This window comes from Xiphophorus maculatus, chromosome 4 (genome assembly GCF_002775205.1).
Source record: "Xiphophorus maculatus strain JP 163 A chromosome 4, X_maculatus-5.0-male, whole genome shotgun sequence".
In the NCBI taxonomy this organism is placed as follows: Eukaryota; Metazoa; Chordata; class Actinopteri; order Cyprinodontiformes; family Poeciliidae; genus Xiphophorus; species Xiphophorus maculatus.
Window position 1 is genome coordinate 24,294,130 of NC_036446.1, and position 22,193 is coordinate 24,316,322.

The 22,193-nt window shown below is 40.5% G+C and overlaps 1 protein-coding gene across 2 annotated transcripts in view; it reads right to left on the reverse strand.

Moving 5' to 3' along the window:
* dmxl2 (Dmx like 2) overlaps window positions 1-22,193 on the reverse strand; it is a 45,102-nt gene that overhangs the window by 5,396 nt on the left and 17,513 nt on the right. The window contains exons 20-45 of one of the 2 annotated variants that reach the window (XM_023332726.1): window positions 21,132-21,409; window positions 20,397-20,569; window positions 19,663-20,314; window positions 19,255-19,584; window positions 19,056-19,175; window positions 18,647-18,782; window positions 17,251-17,361; window positions 16,374-16,543; window positions 16,020-16,117; window positions 15,746-15,911; window positions 14,413-14,674; window positions 14,102-14,304; window positions 13,612-13,995; window positions 12,280-12,462; window positions 11,900-12,190; window positions 11,621-11,812; window positions 11,085-11,161; window positions 10,873-11,003; window positions 9,513-9,758; window positions 5,051-5,241; window positions 4,811-4,944; window positions 4,619-4,704; window positions 4,299-4,500; window positions 3,823-3,940; window positions 1,970-2,035; window positions 194-280 (exon numbers count right to left, since the gene is read on the reverse strand). In XM_023332726.1, the coding sequence (XP_023188494.1) occupies window positions 194-280; window positions 1,970-2,035; window positions 3,823-3,940; window positions 4,299-4,500; window positions 4,619-4,704; window positions 4,811-4,944; window positions 5,051-5,241; window positions 9,513-9,758; window positions 10,873-11,003; window positions 11,085-11,161; window positions 11,621-11,812; window positions 11,900-12,190; window positions 12,280-12,462; window positions 13,612-13,995; window positions 14,102-14,304; window positions 14,413-14,674; window positions 15,746-15,911; window positions 16,020-16,117; window positions 16,374-16,543; window positions 17,251-17,361; window positions 18,647-18,782; window positions 19,056-19,175; window positions 19,255-19,584; window positions 19,663-20,314; window positions 20,397-20,569; window positions 21,132-21,409 (5,087 nt within the window). The remainder of the gene's footprint in view (window positions 1-193; window positions 281-1,969; window positions 2,036-3,822; window positions 3,941-4,298; window positions 4,501-4,618; window positions 4,705-4,810; window positions 4,945-5,050; window positions 5,242-9,512; window positions 9,759-10,872; window positions 11,004-11,084; window positions 11,162-11,620; window positions 11,813-11,899; window positions 12,191-12,279; window positions 12,463-13,611; window positions 13,996-14,101; window positions 14,305-14,412; window positions 14,675-15,745; window positions 15,912-16,019; window positions 16,118-16,373; window positions 16,544-17,250; window positions 17,362-18,646; window positions 18,783-19,055; window positions 19,176-19,254; window positions 19,585-19,662; window positions 20,315-20,396; window positions 20,570-21,131; window positions 21,410-22,193) is intronic. The other variant, XM_014469034.2, reaches the window with a different exon arrangement.

Genomic DNA, 22,193 nt, shown 5'->3' on the forward strand with positions numbered 1-22,193 from the left:
GAAGGAAGCAGGAAGGAAGAGGAGGAGGGGCAATGATTAACTGAGGGGAACTGCTTCTAACTTTATTGAAAATGACACACATTTGTTAAATTCAAGGACATTTTCTGACAAATGCCAATACACTTCTTGCACGTTGGCAAAAAAAATACATATTTCCAAGAAAGATTCTGACATAAAATGCAAAAATACTTACCCAGTTAATGGCAAAAGCCATAATTATGTCAGACTCCTTGTGAATGATTTTAGCCTTTCCTCCAGGATAGCCCAGATCTGCCTCTACCTGAACAGCAAAAGAAAAACCAAAGCTGAGGAGATATCAGAGCTACAGCTCAGGGATCTGAAGCTAGTCAGTAAAAGGCAGAGAGATTTGCTCTTTGAAAAGAAGATTAAATTAATTTCCCGGTAAAATTAGTGAAGCAGGAAAGGACTGTAAATTTAAAATCTTGGCTTGGGGCATTCGATTTTTTGAGTTGCTTCAGAAAAGATTCCCGCACCATGAAGTTTCATTCAAATAAAAGAGAAAGGCAGTAATAAGAATATTACAGATGCATCTCAGTAAATTAGAATTATATCGGAAGGTTTATTTATTTCAGTAATTCAATTTTAAGAAATGAAACTCATACGGATTTGTTACACATAGTGATATATTTCAAACATCTATTTCTGTTAATTTCTATGATTGTTAACTCATACAATCAAAAATGTATTACTCTTTGAATATTTTATTGCACAAAACTAATAAAAAACATTTTTTACACAGAAATGTCACGACCTAGCAAGAGCATTAGCAAAAGCTGTTATACTGGTTGTGCTAATCCAATCCTGAACCAGACATCATGACAAAACAACTTAGCTAAACTGAGGGGGGGAAAGGACTGGAGGATGGATTTTGTATTTCATTTGGAAATCAGGGTGGCCGGCGGAAGAAGAAGGAAATGCAGTGGGTGACCAACCTCTTCATGGTAGGAGAGGCTGCTAGCATGTAGCCTCTGCATGCTAGCAGCCTCTCCTAGCAGGCAGAGAGGAGTTAGCCTCTCCAAAGCTAACGCAAGTGAATATCCTCCTCCTTATTTGTGAGTGTCGTCCGCTTGCTCAGTTACCGGTGTCGGCCCATCATTAATCAGATCGTATCCGGTTATGTAATGGATATAACCTCCTGCGACAAGGAAGTTTCAACCACTGGGTGCGCAATACTGTAGTCTTAATTTTGGCGCTGAAACCGCCCATTTGTTTCAGTAGGCTAACACTTTCTTGCATTACAACTATTTTGTTCTAAGAAACTGAATTTTACATTTCTTTTTATGTCAAAATTGGTAGAAACAAATATGTATCACTCTATGAGCAGTGGATCTGTAAAATTGTTCCACTTTTTCAACTGAATTACCAACAAAAATGTCACTTTCTGATAGCACTTTAGTTTGTGGAGATGCACCACTGCATGGTAGACGCATGGCTTCAATGTAAGTATAAAGGTTTTGTAAAAAAACACCGCACAGCTACAAAAGCCTCCGGCAGCCCTGACAGTGAGCATGCAAGTTAGTGGATCTACTGAGTGTGCCATCGCTTGCTTGCTTTAAGTCCAGCAGAATCAGTCCAGTTAGGCAGGAAAAAAGCAGTGAAAGGGAGACGTGTTATTTTTAGGATTTGGTTGTGAGGAGAAATGTGAACGGATGTCCCAGTGAGAGGAAAGGATCAAAAGCCAGGAGGAGACTTTATGGAAAAATAAATTTTAAAAAAATCAAAAAGCCAGAACGGTCACTATTAGGCCAAGCTGGAGAGGAGAAAACCAGTACTTCACCCAGTTTGGTGACGCCACAACCCACAAACCAAAACCTTATGCGGCAGACTTTTTATTTTTTACTTTTTAAAATTTTTTATAAACATTTTCATGCATTTCCTCCTTCAAGCTTGGCTTTGCAGTGATGCTCAGAGACAAAAGGGCCCGGTCTGGGACAGTAAATGATACTACCTTATAGGGACTGCTAGCTCCAGCTATGCAGTTTGGGTTTATACGGTCCACATGGTTCTCTAAAGACTACACAACACACAGAGGCAATATAGACACGGAACAAACCAACATGGCACAACACAAAACACATGCACAAACAGAAAAAAAAACATGAAATGAAAATGAAGAGGACTCACAGAATCTCATTGTAATCTTGTTAAAAAATAGAAATAACTAAATTTGTCTCTTGAAATAAAGTCCTCGTCATTAGAATGGATGAACAGTGAATCTGAATGTTATAGATAATTTGTAGCTGCTGCCTGAAATCTCACTCAAATCACTTATAATAACACGAGACTAAGCACACGAATCCTCTGGAACGCGTCTCATAGGTATAAAAGCTTTTCTTTTTCTTTTTTTGGGGGGGGGAATAAGTTATTACTTTCTTCCAAACAAATCCAAACATCACAGAAGGGAGTGATCTGCCTTGTGCTTGATTAAAGATGAGAAGTCAAAGCAAAGATAATGATACTAAGAAAAAACATAACTAGAGAGAGAAAAAGCTCAGTGGGCAACTCCCTCTGTCTGACAGCATTATGGTGGATGGTCAGGTCTCCACTCTGTTTGATGGACGATTCCTCACTGGTCCAAATAATCACACTAAAAGGTCTCAAAAGACATCAAAGCAGGAAGCTTTCAATGCAAAATTGCATGAGCTCTTTGTAGATCGTTGGTTCATACTGGAGGAAAACTGTACAAACATGGTAAAATCATAATAAAGATTCGATGCTTTCTTCCTTCGACCAAACAAAATAATGCCTGCTTCATTTAAATGAGCCTAATTAATCCTTTCACTGAGCATATAATGGTTATTGTAATCTAATGTTGTGATTCTTGGTCTGTTCATCTCAAAAAATTAAACTGGTTTGCAAGATAAAGTGAGAAGGTTAAAAAACAATGTCATCAAACATGGATAGTTTGCCCCATCCTTACAGGAATAGTTCAAAATTTTCAAATTGGGGTTTTATCATGTACTTGTGAGTAGTCAATGTCTTATCTGCAGTAGATAACTTTCATTAGATCACCACAATGTTTTTATTCCAAAAGTAAAACCATTTTAAAGTTTTATAAAACAGTTTTTGCCTGTGCCTCTATGACATTTATTAAAATTGATATGTTTTTGTAAAGTTTTAATATGTGGACTTGACACTGATTCCAGACTGGAACATTTTAAGACTTTCTTAAAGAAGACCAGCTTTGTAGTCATGGTTACCAGCACGATGGTTCCATGACTTCTCGTTTCATTGTGGTCTACTTCAAGTTAATTCTAGGATTGATGCTGTGTATAATATTTTATCTTGCTATGTTGTTTTATTGTCTTATAGTGTTTTGTGTTGTTATAGGTTGTGGTAATGTGTATTGCAAATTTGCTAAGGCTACAAATGTTACAGTGTTCTGTAATTGTTTATATTTAGCATTTATCCGCATGCAAATAATAATAATAATAATAATAAACAATTAAGAAAGAAAGAAAACAAGCTGAGATTTGATTTTGCTTTAGTCCTGCTCTGATTTTCAACCAGATGGAAAACTTATGTGTTATATTAAAGTGAGAACATTAAGAAGGTTATTCATCGCAGATAAGACTCTTCACAACACATAAATAAAACCCTCACTGAAAGAATCTGAAGAATCTCTTCTAACCATCAAAATAATCATGTGGGAGTTTGTTCTTAATTACGGACAAAATATGGAATAAAATCGATCCAACGGGCCAGATCAAGTAAGAACCGTTTAATAAGTAGATATGTTGTTTTTAGTCAGCTAATCAGGGAAAACTGAACCAGGATTCTCTTTTTGAATCTTCTGCTGACCTCACTCTGCTTCCTTTTCTTGGTGAAGATGTAACGAATCAAAGCCTCCTGGAGAACTTCCTGTTTGACCAGGAAATGCCAAAGACGTCGAACTGGGAAGGACTGATGGCTTTTATTCCTGGAAACAATAATAGAGAAAAAAACAAAAACGATCCAGTTAATTTTTTAATTAAAATTTGATTTTTCCAGCAATTTGTAAAACACTTGCCCTACTCTAGTGATACTACCAGAATAGTATTTTTTCCCCCATAATTGTTTACAAACAAACAATCTGACTTTGATTTTCCAAGCACTCACAGCATCCAGTCATAATTACACATATACAAACGGTAGGCAATTGTCCCCAAATTTTATGTAATTGCATCAGAGTAAAGGGGTCTGAATACAAATGCTTGTGAAAATAGAGTCTTTAAATAAAAATGACATTTTTTTTCAAATAATTCATCAACCCACACTGTATGATTGAGTACACTAACTTGAAGGGCGTGTTGTCCGGCTCCAGCATGGCCTTGTGTCGCAGTATGGCAGGCCCAGATCCCGTGCTCAGGTCAGTGGGGTAGGTGTTGATGTAATTGGGAGGCGGACCTTCAAACTTGTTCATCCGCTCCAGTAAAAGTTGTTCCCAGTTCTCCAAAGTCTTCAACACTGCGTTGCTGAGAGGGGAAGTGACTGGTAGATCTGAGATCATAGCAAACAAAGAGTGTGTGGTTAAATATATTTAGAGGTGTACTGATGTGTTGCATGTGTGGGTCCACATTCGATTTAAGCAGCTGCTTAGAAATAAGAAAGGGTGTACCTGTGAAGTCAAGTCCAGTGAGTGGAATAAAGTTCTTGACGTTGTGATGAGCCAGTTTGACCATAACCAAACGGATCAAAGCCCAGCTGAGTCCAAAAAAACCCGAAAAAAAAACAAACGGTAAGACTTCACTCTGAAACACGGGCTCAAAAAAAAAAAAGTTATATCTAAGCAGGAGAAGATGGAGCCAACCTGTAGGAGTTGGAGTCCGAATGCTCCGTCATCTGTGTGTCTGAGAGGAAGGCATCGTCGTCATCGTCGTCATCCTCAGCGCCACTTTCGTCTGAATCATACAAAGCATTGCTCTCCGAAAGCGGGAGGAAAGGCTGAGAGGAAGAGAGGAATAAAGGTAAGGGGGAAAAAAATAATTCTTGTTTTATATAACAAGGAGGCTGTGCGTCACACGAACCGCTTGTCAGTTTAATGTCTTACTTTCGCTACGAAGTAGTCCCACATGCTCAGCTCGGGGGGAATGAACTTCTCTCTGTAGGTGGGTCTCTCTGCAGGCACAGGAGGCGGGGTGGCGGGGGTCTCCTTCACAGGACGTCCAGGAACCAGCATCCTCATGTTGAATCTGCGCCTGTATCGGTCCACATCCTCCGCAGGCGGCTGAGGGGGGGCCGCTGGCATGTGAAGGAGCAACAAGGAGCTTAAGATATTTACGATTAACCTCAGAAAAGGAAAGCTGTCGGGAGGCTGCGAGAAGAATGAGGATGAGCTTAGGCTCAGCCTCATTTCCATTCCAGAAGCAGGTAAAAGCAGATCAGAAGGAGGAACACTGCATCCACACTCTATCAGGGGCCTAAGCCACATGGACTTGGAGTTAACACCGCAAACAACGATCTTACTCATATCAGAAATACCAGGACTGGCTGCGTCTCTTTACCACCCAAATGAAAAGTGAGCCATTTGGGAGAGGGTGACATGAAGACAAACACACAGACATTTAGGATGGAGACACAGGGCAAGACACTGTAGGGTATGCACAAACCTGCACCATCATCCTGGGTGACTATCTCTGGCATTGCACCAGACAAAACAAGACAACACACAAACCAGAGTAGACAGTGCAGTTAGACACACAGATACCACACAGTCTATTACATAACAAAAAAATAAATAAATAAATAACAGGAAGTGATACTTAAAACACACAAACGACAAACACAGATGACACATTTGCCGAGTAGTCATAAACAAAGGATTGTCTTCAATCCACAGCACTCAAGTGAGACAGATATAATTGTTTATTTTATTAAAAAGTGTTAACGATGTCAATAAGGAGCTAAAATAAATGTAGTTTCTGCATGGCTGAGTTTCTGCAGCATGAAGGTGAGACTGCAGCAAACCTCAAAAGGGCAGGGTTTCAACAAGAGATCTCATTCAACAGTCTGACATTTACGATCATCTGAGCTCCAAACAAGCTCTTTGTAGCTCCCGGCCGCGCTGAGAGCTACATCAGACATGACAGAGATGTGCCATCCAAATGCCAGCTCCAATCTTCTCTCCACACAATAACAGCTGGAGAGTGCAATACTATAAATGAGCGGTGTAAAATTCTGTCCATAAACCTGGATTTCTAGCAGCATAGGTAGTGCAAGTGTGGATTAGGTTATACGCAAGTAAAAACACTTAGTCATGGCGAAAGAGCTACACGTTAAATCTATTATTTATTCAACTTCTGCCATATTTCGCTCATTGAGGACATTACGGCTGTCTTTTAGTTTGACATCTTCTACTGCACATGGAAATATTCAGCTTTTTGTTATAATCTTAGCCTCCATTGAATTGAATGGAACATCTCATAATTTCTGGAAAAATTGTGGCAAAATCTTTGCGCTCCTTCACATCTAACTACTTCAGTTAAAAATGCCATTTAAAGTGTAAAATGTAGTCATATCCTTCAGCTATTTCTGTTTATTTAAACCTTTTTGCATCGTTAGAAGATTTCATAAAATCCCTCTTCAAGTTTTTGCTCGCATTATCCTATCTTCAGGGGGGAAAAACAAACAAACTAATTTTAGCTTTTACGTGGGTTTTTTCACACTGCATGGATGTTGCTGAGGGTCGACATGTTAGCTCATGCCTACATGCTACCAATAGCTAGGCGTAACGTTTAAGATATTTTTTGATTTACATGAGTTTTTCAGATTTCACAGAACATGTTACTTTCAGCCTTGATGCTATTGGCATTTTAGCTAGCTTTACCTTTTTTTGTTGTTGCTAATTTTAGCTTTTACATGTGGGGTTTTTTTTTACGCTACATCGGGTATTTTACTGTAGGTCAACTTGTTAGTGACAACCTACATGCCATTATTAGTATAGCTAGTTTTGTAGCTCATTTTATCTCAAACTGACTTCGCAGTTTAGATTTGAAAGCAGTATTCTGTACCTACTTCTAATTTGGGTTGGATTTTTGCATTGACTGAAAGTTTTTCACTCCTCTTCAACTGCTCTACTATATATGTTTTGCGGGCTTTTGCTTTCTTCGGATGCATTTGCCCATTTCTTACACTTTTGCAAGTCTTCTGCAGTTGACTTCAAATTCTTCTCCAATTTTCACCAAAAAACATTCAGCTTACAGCATTCACACTACATTTTCGCAAGAAAAGCAAAATGTTTTTTGTTCATATAGTCTCAAATGCTAGTTCATACTTCTTAAACCTTTTCACTTTTTGTCACAATACAAAGTCAAACTTCAATGTATTTTATTGTCATTTTACTTTGTAAACCAACACAAAAATAATGCATAGTTTTTAAAATATCTTACAAATAAAATGGATCGGCTAAACCAGGGGTGTCAAACTCCAGTCCTCAAGGGCTGCTGTCTTTGAGCTTTTAGATGTGCCTCTGCTGCAACACACCTGAATAGAATAATTAAGTCATTATCAAGGCTCTGGAGAACTGATCTACACAAGGAGGAGGTAATTAAACCATTTCATTCCAGTGTTTTGTACCCGTGGCACATCTAAAAACTGCAGGACAGCAGCCCTTGAGGACTGGAGTTTGACACCTGTGGGCTAAACCATTCTAATTTGCTGTGCTGCTAGAAGGTAAACCTTTGCCCCAGTCTTAAGACTCCTGCAGCCTCTTCCACATGTTGGTTCCTTTCCTACATAAAATTTAAAGAAAACTTTGAATGGTACGTTTTTAGGCTTTCAACAATGAGTTCTCATTGTTGCTGCAGATTCTCCCACCTATCTGTGAATCTCTTCAGCTCTTCCAGAGTTGCCTATTGGTTGCTTCTCTGAGTTAGGCTCTCCCTGAACAGCGTGTGGATAGTCATGTTTTGGTAGGTTTGTAGATGTGCAACATTTTTTCCATTTTCAGATGACACAACAGTGGCACATAAGATGCTCTAAGCTTAGACTACTATTTTATGACCCAAACCTGCTTGAAACGTCTTCACAACTATTCCCCGGACCTGTTTTTTGTGGTCCTTGGTCTTCATGAGCTTCTGTCTTACAGAGCAGCCCTCCCTTCTAACGCCCCAATTCAGCTCCTTCAGACTAGCCAGCAGCAATTAGCAAACATCTGGTGGAAGTGCTCATCTGCTGAGCTAATTATACACACTACTTCTTAGTCCAACACTCCTAAAAACGGTTGCAAGCGCCATAATGAGAAGCCCTTTTGCAATTACGTACTGAAGGCAGAGTGTTGTGAAGAGTAGGAGCTTCTTAAAGAGAAAGAGGCCTATTTCAAAGTGTGAAATTACAAAGTCAAATTTTTTTCAAATCATGTTTGATATTTACCCCAATTTGAAACAACAAATGTAATGCAGCTACTTGATTGTGCTCTAAAATGGCCCAGAAAATACGTAAGTGACTTTTGAGTTTTTTGTCAACGTTTTTTTATTCTTTTTATTTTATTTCCCCTTCACTTCACATGCACTCTTTTGTGTTGGTCTACAACATAAAATCTCAAAACCCAACCAGGTGTGTAGTGGTAATGTGTCAAGATGTGAAAAAGTTACAAGGCACAGTACATTCAGGATGAAATACAGCTATAAATATAGTAGACGTCATTCTAGTATTCTAGATAACACATAGTTCTTTAACCCTCTTCAAGTGTACCTGGTTTAGTTTCAGATTCAGATCTAGTCTGAGAGGGCTGCTCAGCCTTGGCCACTGAACACTCCTGGCTCAGGGCAGCTGTTTAGTGACACAACAAAAATGAGCATAGAAGACATTACGACATGAACATGCGATGCTGCGTACGCACACAAATCCACTCACACCCTCACATGGTTGCTGCTTATCATAACAATGAGCACAAATGTCTTCATAGCACTAATCAGCTCTAATGTTCTCGAAGGGCATTCAGCAGGAGCTTCATGAGAGAGAGAGAGGCAGGAGAGTCAGTCAAGCATCGGCAACAACGCAAACCTGTACAGTTACCATGCACCGCAATCCTGCAAACCAGCACTGCAATCTACCAGCCTCGTTACTCACAGCTGGCCTTAGTTGCTGGGGCCACAGTGCCCAGCCCCTCTCCCCTTGAAACAGGAGGAGGGGGTCGATTGGGGTTCTGGGTTTCAGTGGGGATGGGAGAGGGGTTTGGGGAGAGGTTGCTCTGCTCAGGTCTTCCTGTCTCCTGAGATTCCTCTGGACTGGCTGCCTCAAACTCAGCTGGCACTGGGACACAGGGCAGAGGGCACACTCACACAAGACACTACACACCAGTGGCAGCAGCAGCATCTTTGGAACATCATCAGGTCAGGGGTAGGTGAATAAAAATGATGGAGACAGACTCCGGAAAGATGGAGCGGTCGCCTCGGACGCAAGATGAGATCATAGTTAGTTGGGATGTGAATACCCAGAGGAGGGCAAAGGGGGATGAAGACGATGTGAGGACCGTGTGAGTGTGAATGCAAAACTGCATTTTCTTTTTTTACCTGGTGGAAGTTCAGGCCTCTTTGGCTTAATAATGACTTTTGCTCCTCCTCCGAAGACAGCCGCCCACATGCGATTGTTGAGGGGATGCGCGGCCAGGCGGAAGAGTTCGTTGCTGTTGTGAGTGCCCAGGCCGTGGATAAGCAGTGAAAGATAAACAGCCACGACCGCCTCGCACAGCCTAACGCTGAGCCTCGGCTGGTCCTCCTCCCTCGCAGACGTCAACAGGGAGATCAGGGAGGACACACCTGCAGCGAGGGGGGACACGGTGCTTTTTTTCTTTCCCCAAAATTATTTGCAAAGTCATAGAAAAAAAAGAAAACAGACACAATGAAGAGCTCTTTCATGAAACATTTGCATGATAAGTCCCTGTCTTTCTATTTCTTTCCTGGAGGCCATGGAGCTCCTATTATACAACACCATCTGCCTCTCTGCATAAACACAGATTGTCTGCTTTGCTTCCCCAGCTCCCTGCACACACACACCCACACACACACAGACCTCCCTCTGCTGTTCACATTTCCTCCAGGTCATCCCTTTGATGCTTTCATATATGCTACTTCCTCATCCCGCTCACCCAGTGAGGATTCTGGAAAATTATTATAGTCTCTGTCATCTTTATTGTTCCATGTAGAGCAGGGCTTTTCAAAGTAAGGGGCGCCAGAGCTCTACAGGGGGGGTCAAAATAACTGCAGGTATTCAACCAACTTCCACCAAGCCTATAAGCCTGTTCATTCATCCAGCCACCGGTGGCGCTGTCATAAAAGTGCTGGCTGTGCTTGGCAGGAGTGAACCTGTCTGGTTTTTACATCCCAAAACTCAATAAAACCTGATTTGGAGTTTCAAAATTCAGCAGGCTTTGTCGAGGGCTGTTAATTTTACTGTTGGTGAAATTTAATTATTTTTTGATAAGTTTGTGATAAAACTACATAATATCCTGAAATAGGACAACTGATTATTTTCAGTTAATGTTTCAATTCAGCTAAACTGCCCTCGACTCATTCATTAAGGTTTGTGGCGTTTTTGGCATCTTTTGAAATGTTGATGTTTTGGGGGAATTGTTTCCGTCACTGGTTTAATTTAGTCTGAATATACGATGTCCATTTATTCATTTCTACAGTACATTTTGCAACTTAAATCAAGTTCATTGTTTGTCCATAAGCTCTTACTGTAATCTAAAGCAGGCAAACCCTACAACATCAGTGAAATATGTGTGACTGGAACATCAAGCATAAGAACAGCAAAATGTTTACGGAAATAATCGCACTAATGTAGTTGGGGAGGATGCATGTTTTGATTTGCTCCCTAAGGGCAGGGAAGCTCTCCTTAATGTTGAAAACCCCAAGAAGAGTGTCTGGTTACCAGGCCACTGCGCAGGAGCAGAGTTCGGAGTAACATGTTCTTCAATGCTTTCTGTGCGAAGCCGCTTCCTTTCACTTAGCAGCAGCCCCTGGTAGACCATCCCTGTGAACTGGTTGGCTTCTGTTTGACTGCTGAGAGGACAAAACAGTGTTTATTTTCACCATGCAGTGGGTTAAATCAAGTCTCTCACCGAATGATGGACCTGTGGTTACCTGTAACTGTGACTGTCACATAGGGCTTGGTAGACACAAGCAGAAAGAGACGCTGCTAGGGTGTGAAGAGCATTTACCTGAGGATGAAAGAATAGTTATTATATCATGAAAATGAACAACAAATACAAGGAAAAGCTGCACACTTCCAACTCCAGCAGTACTTTCCTTAAAAAGAATATTTTTTTGGCAGAACATTGGGTTGTGTTCAAACTCAAGCACACATGAATTGACAAGAAGCTTGCAACTTGTTCTCTGTTTTAAGCATCAGTGACATTTGGTACTGGTGGTGCCAAATGTTTTCCAAGCTGCTCTCAAACTTCTGCCATAAAATATGAATAGAGATGAAGAGAAAAAAGCCACTGCTCCAGTTTTCAGTGCTTTACGGAGTAGATTCAAAAAAATCACCTTAGTTACGACACAGAGTTTCTGTAAGTTAGCATATTTTTAAAAAAGAAGTCCTCTGAGTAGTCACAAAAGCATAATTTATTCAATCCCTGCAAGTTTCAAAAGTAAAAATTCTCGTTTTGAGTCCTGACCCGATCGTCGATGATGTCCGGATGTGGCGGAGCCTCCATCATTGTGATGGTGTAGAGGATGTCGTGAATGTGGTTGCTGAGGTGGAGAACGGGATTGGCTATGACCGTCTTGGTGGGGGCGATACACGCCGACAGCAGAGGCAGGGTCGTAGGCAGAGGCAGAGGGGACTGCAGTTGCTTCACCGTGGTCTCCTACACAAACACAGACGAAGCGTTCAAAACTGTGCCAAAAATTCAAACAGCAAATAAAGGATGTGTGAATGGCAGCATGGCGTGCACCTGCTGGCTCTCCTGCAGAAGGAAGAGAAGCTCCATACGGACGGAGGTGACCCCTCCTCCTTTGGCTCCGTGAAGGCTGCAGTAGGACAGGAAGACCCTCAGCAGGGCCTGGTTCTTCCTCAGCCAGGCTTTACGCCTCTCAGAGTGCTGCTGCTTGGCTTGAAGACGACGCCGCTCCATCTGGTGACGCTCGTAAGCCCCGGCCTCCATGTTCTCCAGCGCCTCGTCTGAAATGTCCACAGACGCCGTACGATCCCTCTCGACCTCTGGGCCTTCCTCTATTCCCTCCACCTGTGTATTTTAACCAATATGTACAGAGAATTACTAAATGAGAAAAGCTTTCTGATCTCCCCAGCTGAGTTCATTTTCTTGGCGTTTACCTTGTAGTTGCAAATCTTGTGCATTGCTGCAATCTCCTTCTCCAACCAGCTGTAGAGTTGAAAGCGGAGCTTCCCTCCATCTACCTCAAAACCCGTGGCCAGCGTTCGCAGCTCGGTCATCAGGATCTTCAAACACGCACGAAACTTCAGCTGCTCTGCAATCACATCCACTTCGGACTCACCCTAAAAAACAAGAAAACTGAGTGTTTATAGGGTTTAAAAACGATATAAAAGAAGAAGTCCTATAAAGTATGAAATATTACTTCATCTTCTAATAATAATCCTCTAAGCCATGGTTTTCAGGATGTTCTATGAGCTCCACTGGTGGTACTTGGGCAGCCTTTAGTGTCATAAAGAACAAATCTTGCTATTAACTGTTTTCAAGTTAAATACAAACATATCAACTCTGATACAGTACATGACTGTTCATCAGATAATGAGACAGTGGCTATTTTTCCATCAAAATAAGCCATCGGTAGTGCTGCTAAGGGGGTACTTGACATAAAAACTTTTAGAGACATTTCTAGAGGATCCTCAGAATTTTAGAGCAAATTTATGCTGAACTCTGAACCATAAATTATTATTATTTTGTTTATAGTAAGATTCTTTCATTCATTTATAATGCCACAGCCACTTATCATAGATCTCTTTAAAAGCATTGGCCAAATCACACATTACTTCCTCAGCTGGCATTTTATTAGACACATTTATGAGTAAAGTAAAAAAAAAAATGTCAAAAGTGTACCCTATTGGTGAGATAATGGAAAATTAGAGGCAGAACTTGCACACATTTTTTGAAAATGTGATAAAATAATTTAGGAAGAAGTCACATAATTTGTTACTGAAAATACTTGGGTTACAAGAATCCTATGACTTGTGCAACACTAAGCCTGTGTAATTTATCTACAGAAAGTATAAAAAAGGATACGGATATATGGTTTAAATACACATAGTAGTGTTGGGTTACAGTAAAAGATCCCTTACTGTAACCCAACAGATACAAACTGTAGAAGAAACTGCAAAAAATGGAAAAAATGACACACTACAGGTAGACCAACACAAGGAAAAATGGCCAAAATAGACATTTACAGAACAGCAACAAAAAACACAGGACAATTTGATTGAGTCAAAGAAAATAAAGATTGATGTTTTGGTGGGATTGCTGCTCCTGACTGAAGACATTTATTTTATGTGCATGATTGTTGTATATATAGCAGTTTGTTCAAACTGATAATGAAAAGAAAAATATGAATATTAAAGCAAAGTGAAAACAAAAATAAATAAGGACAGATTTCATCTGAGATTTGAGCTGTTTTTAATAGCTATATATACCTGTGAGTCTTCTCTATGCAGTTTGGGACCATCATTCTTTGAGCCTTTGTCCTCGATCTCTGGTTTCTTCATGGTTAAGCCATCTTCATCCTCATCTTCATCATCTTCCTTGTCATCGCCCCAGTCGAGCTGCAGCTCGTCTTCCTTCACCTTGACAACAGGCTGGCTCCAGTCCAGCCCACCAACGCTATCGTTGGCTCCCCAGGCAGGAGCTGGCGCTGCGGAGGAGCCCCAGTCCAAACCGCCTTGGGTGCCATTTTCTAACAGCTGGCTCACATTCACATTTGCCTTCGACGGAGCTTTGCTGGGAGACGAGGAGCCAGATTTCCGGCTTACTTTGGGAATCTTGGAGAGCACTTCCAGAGCCAAAACCGGGCAACCCACCTACAGAACAAAATAAACATGGTTAACAGATCAACCTCACATAATTATGACAAATCAAAGATTAAAGACATCTACTGGATAGTAACCGTTTCAGAACTGAGCTTACTTTAAAGTGTGCATTGGCAGTAGTGAAGAACAGTTTGCGCTCTATAAGGTTGATCTCATCGGCACCGCTTTTCTCAGCAGTAAGGCCCACATTTGTCGCCGTGCCTTCTGGATTCGCAAAGTGCCGACGGATGATCAAAGGATGTGTCCTTAAGTAGTTATAGAAACTAAACACCACAGGGTTGCAAGACTTCACCATCACATCTGACGCACAAGAGGGAAGAGAAGGAGATGAAGAATAAGAATTACATACAACAAAAATCATGATGAAAGCAAGTAAGGCTCATTTTATCCCCGAGGTTTTCTGCTTACCCGGATTCTCCTCTTCTTTTGGGTTTCTCTCCAATAGTGTGTCCAGGGCTCGAGTGTAATCTTTCATGATCCAGTAGGCTATGCTGCGAAGGAACGGGTCTGGATGCAGCCTGGAGCAGTGATAAGCGCTCCCGTCCCGGTTGCAGCCCAGAACCTTCTCGTACAGGAGGCCTTGGCAGGTGGACGAATTATCAAAGTCGGCTTCGTACAGCCTCGCTACTATCATGGCTAACTGGAGATCCTCCATCTTCTCCATCAACACCTGCCCATCATGAAGGAGCATTCAGTCTACAGTACTTTACAACTAAACTTTATACGAAGGGTAAAATAACAAGACAACATGACACATTTTCAAACGGCTGAACTAATAATACTCAGGTATTCTGATCGATGATAGAGCAACAGTTAATAGAGCTAAAAGTTTGAGGATTCTAACAATTGTTCCTAACACATTCTAGATTAGATCCTGTAATTTATGACAAGCGATACCTTCATTTCACAAATCAACTGAATAAATGCAGAGTTAAGCTGAAGTAGTGACCAAAAACAAAAGACAACAGCCTTTTTGGATTTTGTTTTAAATGTTTAATTGTAAATATGTTTGTAAGTCATAAACTACTGTGATCAAACTGGACAAAAAAAGTTATGATTAGCATTACCAAATACACAGATGAACATCTTAACATAAATTTATGTAAAAATGCTTTAATTTTGCTGGAATGCCATTATTTTGTCTTTGCAGAATAAGAAAGAGTATAGAAACTCAAACTTTTCTCCAAAATCAAGATGTAATTTTTCCATACTTAAAGACATGGAATGTGATAAATAAAAATGTCCCCCATTTTTTCATACTAATAACAGACTATGTAGAAACCTTGTTATTTTGTTGCTGTGAAACTCCAACAGAGCTCACAGAGCATGGACCTAAGAATGCAATTTGCATGTAGTCATCCTAGATTTCCTTAACTTGGTTATTCTTGTCTCACTTTACCTTGAGTTAAAAACACATAATGCTCAAAGTTGCTTTCTTGTTATTTTCTATCTGCATGTTTTGACTGTGTGGCTGTAAACCTAAGGCCAAAGAAAAATATGCAAGATTGTTATGAATTTTATCAGCGTTCAGTGTTTACTCAAAGGCTGCTCTCAGCAACATATATCATTATTATGCTTCATGTAGAAATTTAAATTTGATAGACTTTTATTTCTTTCATTTTACTGCCACTGTGAGGGAAATGAAAACAGAGACCAGGAGAAGACTCAGAAGTAATAAGCTGTGCCTGGGTATCTATGTGTGTAAATCAGAAAGTGTGTGTGTGTGTGTATTTCTCTTCACCTCTATTGCATCTTTAAGGGAGCCAGCTAATAGGAAAAAAGCAGCAGACTGTTCAAAGCGCTGCTTTCCCAGCAGGGAGAAAGCGTTTTTTAGAGCTGCTTTTCGCCACCGGTCCTCGGTGAAGTTGTTTTTGAAGAATTGAGTCATTTTCTCATCATGCTGAGACCTGAGAGATGGAAATGAGACTGTTGAATATCTCAATGAGGTTTAAAAATACACTGGAAACAAACATACAATACACAGAGCAGCAGTGTATCCCGTGACGTGATCCTACCGGAACAGACCCCACAGAACAGCTTTTTTCTTCATGGCCAAGTAGAACAGCGCAGCATCCAAAGGGTCGCTGTTCCTCTGGAACGCAGCTTTTCCCAGCTGATGTCACACAGAACAGTTCAGTTACTTGGTTTCCTTGTATCCTTAATCTGATACTTAACAGCAAATATACAGACATGCTGAGCAAAATGTTGATAGTAGTTAATCTAGCAAATTTGTACCATAAATATGTAGATGAAGCAAAAAATGAATTAGAAATTTTTCTCGATAAAAATTATAGGTTACTGTACATTTTCATTCTAGATTTTCTGAATGTATTCAGACTGGATTTTTTTTACATTTTTTTTATCGGTACCTTCTCCACCATCTTCCGCAGCGTGTTGATGTTACGTATCCACCATCCCACTCCCACAGCTCTCAGCTCAGACCACTGTGGGTCGCCTCTCTGCATGGCAGGAATCATGTTCAGCAGCTCCTCCTCCGCCTCCGAGTGGAAGGCCCATGCAAAGTGGCACGTGGAAAGGCCTGGCATGGAGATGGATGGAGGGATGGAGAGAAGAGAGAAGCATGATTGGCTTGAATTGAATTTGGACAGAAACAGATTTAATAAAAGTGAAACATGAACCCGACAGTTTTGTAAAATGCCTTGAAATAACATGCGGCTAAAACATATCATCAAAGAGGTTCAAATTTCAGCTAATTAAAACCAAAAACTAAGCTTCTTGGAGGATTTGAACGTTGCATAGGGGCAATAACAGTGGTATTAGTACAGAAATAAAAATTATGTCTGACAAAATTGTGAGACAGATTACAAGGTTGACAGCAGAAGGTCAGTAACACCCTCTACAAGGAGGATAATTAATAAAGGATGACTGCTTAGGAAATATATTACATTTCACTTAGCCATCTCCTCCTAATATACATAAATGTCAGGATTAAAGACTTTCCAAATAGGTTATACAGATTGTACCAAGTAGAAGCTGCAGTAGATTGGAGACAGAAAACATGTGTGTACGTGACTGTAACTAGTAGTACTTCTCTTCATTTTAAATGAATAAAACTTCTTTAACTCCATACACACACAGTTCACAAACACCCATACATAAACAACACTATTAAATACTTTTTGGTGCTCCAGATCAAGACGGATCAATATATTGAAACCTATTTGATTCACCCGACAGCCTTAACTGGTGATTTTACAAACTACGTTTTTTCTTTTTTTTTTTTACCCTGGTGAAGCAGCTGCATACGATACAGGGGAGGCAAAGACGTGAGCAGGCAGGTGTGAAGACGCATGGCGAGCAGGTACCTCAGTCCACACTCATCAAGAGCCTCACCACCTAAACAAACAGAAGGGATTTGTTATTACCAAGTAACAGCTACAGAATAAATGCAAAAAAGTACCTCCTGTAATATTTCAGTTCATGCAATCCTGTCAAAGAAAATGTGTTTCTTGACCCTGAACCTTCTTCTGTGATTACTCTGCCCTGGAACAACCTGCTTATGTCTTGCTCTCAAAAGACTAAATAAACAAGAGGGAAAATTGGAGAAGAAGAAAAAAAGACAATGATAATGAAAAAGTACGGAGGAACAGTTCAGGCATTTTTTGCTGATTTGGTCATTGAAGATTTGATGGTTGGAGATTAAAGACACGCTGGAAAAAACGCAATCAAAAAAAGCATGTTTGTCTTACACGCTTATAACCTTTAGACAACTTTTAAAGAGTATTGTCTCTTACAAAGGTTAATACCTGCAGTGATGGTAGACAAAAAGGCAGGGCAACACACCACATGTTGATTGATTTGTCGTGTCAGAGGCATCCATGATCTTAAATGCGAGCTGCATAATCCTAAATATGACAATATGGCCTACACTGGAGGAAAGGCACAGTGTAATGTTAGGTTTTAAAAAATGCTGAAACTGAACGCTGTTAAGTTTAATTATTGTGATCCAAGAACAATTTTAAGAAATAAATTTCTTACAATCTCAAAGTCAATCGTTACTGAAAAACTAAAAACTTACTTTAGAACTGAAGAAGATTAAGTTTTTCTTTTTTAGAACTGAAACTATTTTCTATGGAAGCATGTCAATCAAGTTGCTACAACAAGGAGAAATTACAGTACACAAAACAAGAGCTAAGAGATTTTCTTTTATTCTTTTCAGTCTTTATCTGTTACTGCCCATGCTGGATTTATAAATGTTTCTAGGGTTTTGAAACAAAATAGAGTCAAGATAAGAGTTTTCATTCTTTGAGGAATAAACACTGGGATTGTTTTTAGGGTTTAGTAATGATAATAGCCAATATACGTTTTTAAAGTCAGACCATGTTGTTTTAAAAAGAAGCTTGTTTTACAGCAACTGCTCGTTCTCTCACACAGTGTGACATCGCCTCTGGTATTAATATAAATGTTCAATGACAAGAATCAATGCAGGAGCAGAACACCTGCTGCTGTTCGCTAGATAGCATTAGAATTACCATCTGATCTTTGGCTTTTACTATGAAACTGAAGCAGCATTTAAAGTAGAATAAACACATTGTAGCCAGAATGCTCACTCATGTGTAACCGTTAAGGTACAAAATAAGAGACAGCAGCGGATACAGGTAAACGCAAAGCCTATAGTAACCTGTGTACTGCTGATCAGCGGAGCTCGTAACTTCAGCACTTGTGGTAGCAATCGTGTCGGCCAAGGCCACCAAAAACATCTGCTCCAGCCTGGTCAGTCCTGGGAGGCTCGAGTGCATGAGGTGGCTGGATAACACCTGGAGACAAACAAAAAAGAAAACAACTGAAACAGAGAACTGAAATATATATATATATTCCTTTTTGTGCAGAGAAGCAAACTGCTGAACAAGTTAAGTTTCTCTCAGCTTTCAACCCACACAGCAATAAAATTATGAGATTATCAAAATAAAGTATTAACATGTCAAAATGTGCTTAATTCTCTTTATTACAGTATTATTTGCTCTACATTTATATACATAATAACAAAAAAACTGTACAGAAATTGCAAGGTCAATAAAGAGAGCAATTACCTGAGCATGCTCCGGTCCAAAATAAGAGGGTCCATACTGAGAGAGGTTGATGACTCGAGACTTCCTCTCTGGTTTATCAGTAGCAAAGTTCACAAAGTCATCAGTAGTAACTGTTGGCACCTGTTTGGACATTCAGGAAACAGTTTTAGTTACCTAAAAATCAAAATGCACAGTGAAGAGACTAATTCTAATAGCTCACCTGGAAGAGATCGGCATACTGGTCTTCTGAGGATTTTTGAGCTGCATCACCGTCAACAACCTTAGCCGTTTTGGCGCTTTCTTCCGCTCCCTTGAACGAAGTGTCGAGGTCAGCCAACATCAAGGCGTAGAGGGGCAGTGGAGGGATGGAGTTGATCTCCGTGTAATCCCTCCCTCCGTCTCGGCCAGCCACAATGGTGTCCTTCGCCGTGCTTCCGGTCACGCTGATTGTTCGGGAGAGATGCCTCCTGGATCCGCCTTCACCTGCCTCCACATCCCTGACCACAGCGACTTCTCCGGCTATGCACTTCACCAGATGGGCAAGTATGGCCTGAACAAATTCAGACATACGCTTCAGATTTTAAGTAGCTATTTCTGAGCATTCATTTTCGAGCGGAAAGGGACCCACCTTGGCCCGTCGGACCTTCCCCAAGTCCATGAGTTCCAGCAGCTGAGTTGGGTGGTACTGCGGAAGAGTGGGGGAGAGAGAATGAGCCGCCTCAAACAGTCCACCTTCCTGTAGTCCTGCGGGGGCGCGGAGCGCCTCATCCACTCCAGTGCTCCCTTCAAAAACACTCTTGGACCTGGCTCTCCCTTCAAAGACGGAGGAGGTAACCGCGCTCTGACCTCCGGCGATGTCTGCGGATGACAGGTTGCCCTCTTCTCCTTCACCGGGCTTCTTGTCCTGGTGCCACTGGGCGTACACGTGCATTTCACAGTCCATACCCACCACCAGGATGCCGTCCCTCACCCAGGACAGGGAGACCGGCAGAGAAGGCGTCCCGTCCACGGACGACAGGAGGTCAATGGCGCGAAGCAGGATCCAGCGTGAACGGATGCCCTGTTTGATACTGCCCCCTAGAGGAAGGGTGATTACTGCCACCCCCTCTTTGCTGCTGGTCTGCTCATTGACCATGCCAGAGATGCGGCCGTACATGAGGATGTTAGAGCCCACCCCAATTGTGAGAATGTGAGAGCCGTCCTCTTTCGATAGCCAGTCCAGGTGGATGAAGTGCTTGATGTTGGGCGAGCTATGGTCTCTGCTCATGTACAAATCAGACCTGAAGGATAAAAAAATAACAAAACACATCCATAAAATACAGAAAGTATCAAATAATAAAAAGTAAATGGTTCCATTCTGACCTGCTGTAGACAAAAAGGTTGGAGTCCACACTGACTCTCGGATCCAGTGTTGAAGAAGGTCTGGCAAAGTCATCAAGGTGAACAGTTTGCTCTAAGACCCACTCAGAGCCTCCAGTGGATTCACACTCATAGATGGAAACATGCATGGAGAAGTCTTCGACAGAATTGTGCAGCTGAAGACAAAAAGGAGACTCTTTGAGAATTCTGCCTGAGAAAAAGTAAAGGTCCTGAAGACAATCGTGATTAATCAATTATAAAAATGATCATTAACAAATTTAGTCATTGATTAATCACTAACCGGAGTATGGAGTAAATATGTTTTACCCAAAACTTCTGAAGTGGTGTAGTTTTAGCATTGCATTTTAGGCAATAAAGTGTTCATTTAAAAAATAAATTTGATTATTTGCTCATATCCATGTCTAAACAAGCTACAGTGGTTAACTGAAAAATCTGAGAAATGTGACAACTTTTTTTAATCTTATTAATAATCAGAATAATCAATAGATATGACAGAACTAATGATCACATCGAGTTTAAATGCATTATCTCCTCTAATCTAGTTCATCTTTCTGCTCCATTCACTTCTTTAGCTAAAGTGCATTTATATAATATATGCTGCTGTTTTCATCTATGAGTGGTTAAGCAGAACTATAATATTACAATGTTTACCATATGAAAAGGTTTCAAAGAGAATCTCTTAAGATGGTAATAAAAGACAGAGTTCTCATATCCTACCAGTCCTTGCCATGGCTGCTTAAAGGCCACGGCTAGCCGGCCGATGTAGGAGCAGGAAACGGCGACAGGCCGTCCCGACACAGACACTGCGCTATTGTTGTCCTCCTCCTCGTTCATGAGCACCCACGGTTCCCAGCGGTACACCCGGTTGTCCGTGTCGTCTCCATCGTCGCCCTCCACAGCGCAGCGCCAGAAGCGCACGTGAGAATCAGAGCAAGTGGTAACGATCAGGTACGGAGCCAGACACACAGGGTAGATGGAGGAGGAGCTCAGGTGACCTGGAAGAAGGAGCAGGGAGAAGATGATTTATGAAATGTTTCATCTAAATACCAAAATTAACCAAATGTCTGGAAACATGCTTTTCCAAATTATCCATGACATGGAAAAAGTTCAAATCTAATTGAGTATAGCTAAAAAAGACAGAGGTGAAAAATGTTGTGCCAGCAAGGCAAAAATAATACTGTAAAATATTTCTGTCATTGGAATGAAGATCTGGAATAAACTCACTAAAGAGCTGAAGCAAAGTCCAAGCATGAGACATTTTAAGAAAATACTCAAAATGGTTACTATTCAAAAGTATAAGGATGAACAGGGATGATGAATTTGGCTGGGAATTATAGCACTGTGGATGACTTGGGCAATTGGGTGTAGGGGTGTGTAAATATATGTGGGTGTGTAAATAGGTATATATTATTTATGTATATATTTAGGTAGATGCATATGTAATACATAAATACAGTATATATACTGTATATGTATGTATTACTTTCATCTGGTTCAGGAAATATTATTATAGTCATTATTATATATTATTATAGTTATTATTATTATTGTTTTATTTTTTTGGAAAAGATACCAGAAACAGGAATAATATTTATGCTATGAATTAATGAATGGAAAAGAGGTATGATTATATAAGTTAAACTTCATCATACTCCTTTTCAGACTGTATTTACATGTATTTGAGTATGTAGATTTAATAATAAGGTATTGTATTTACACTTAGAAACATGAAAGTCTGTTTTGTTGGTGAAATGTCTGTCTGAAATAAATTATCATCAT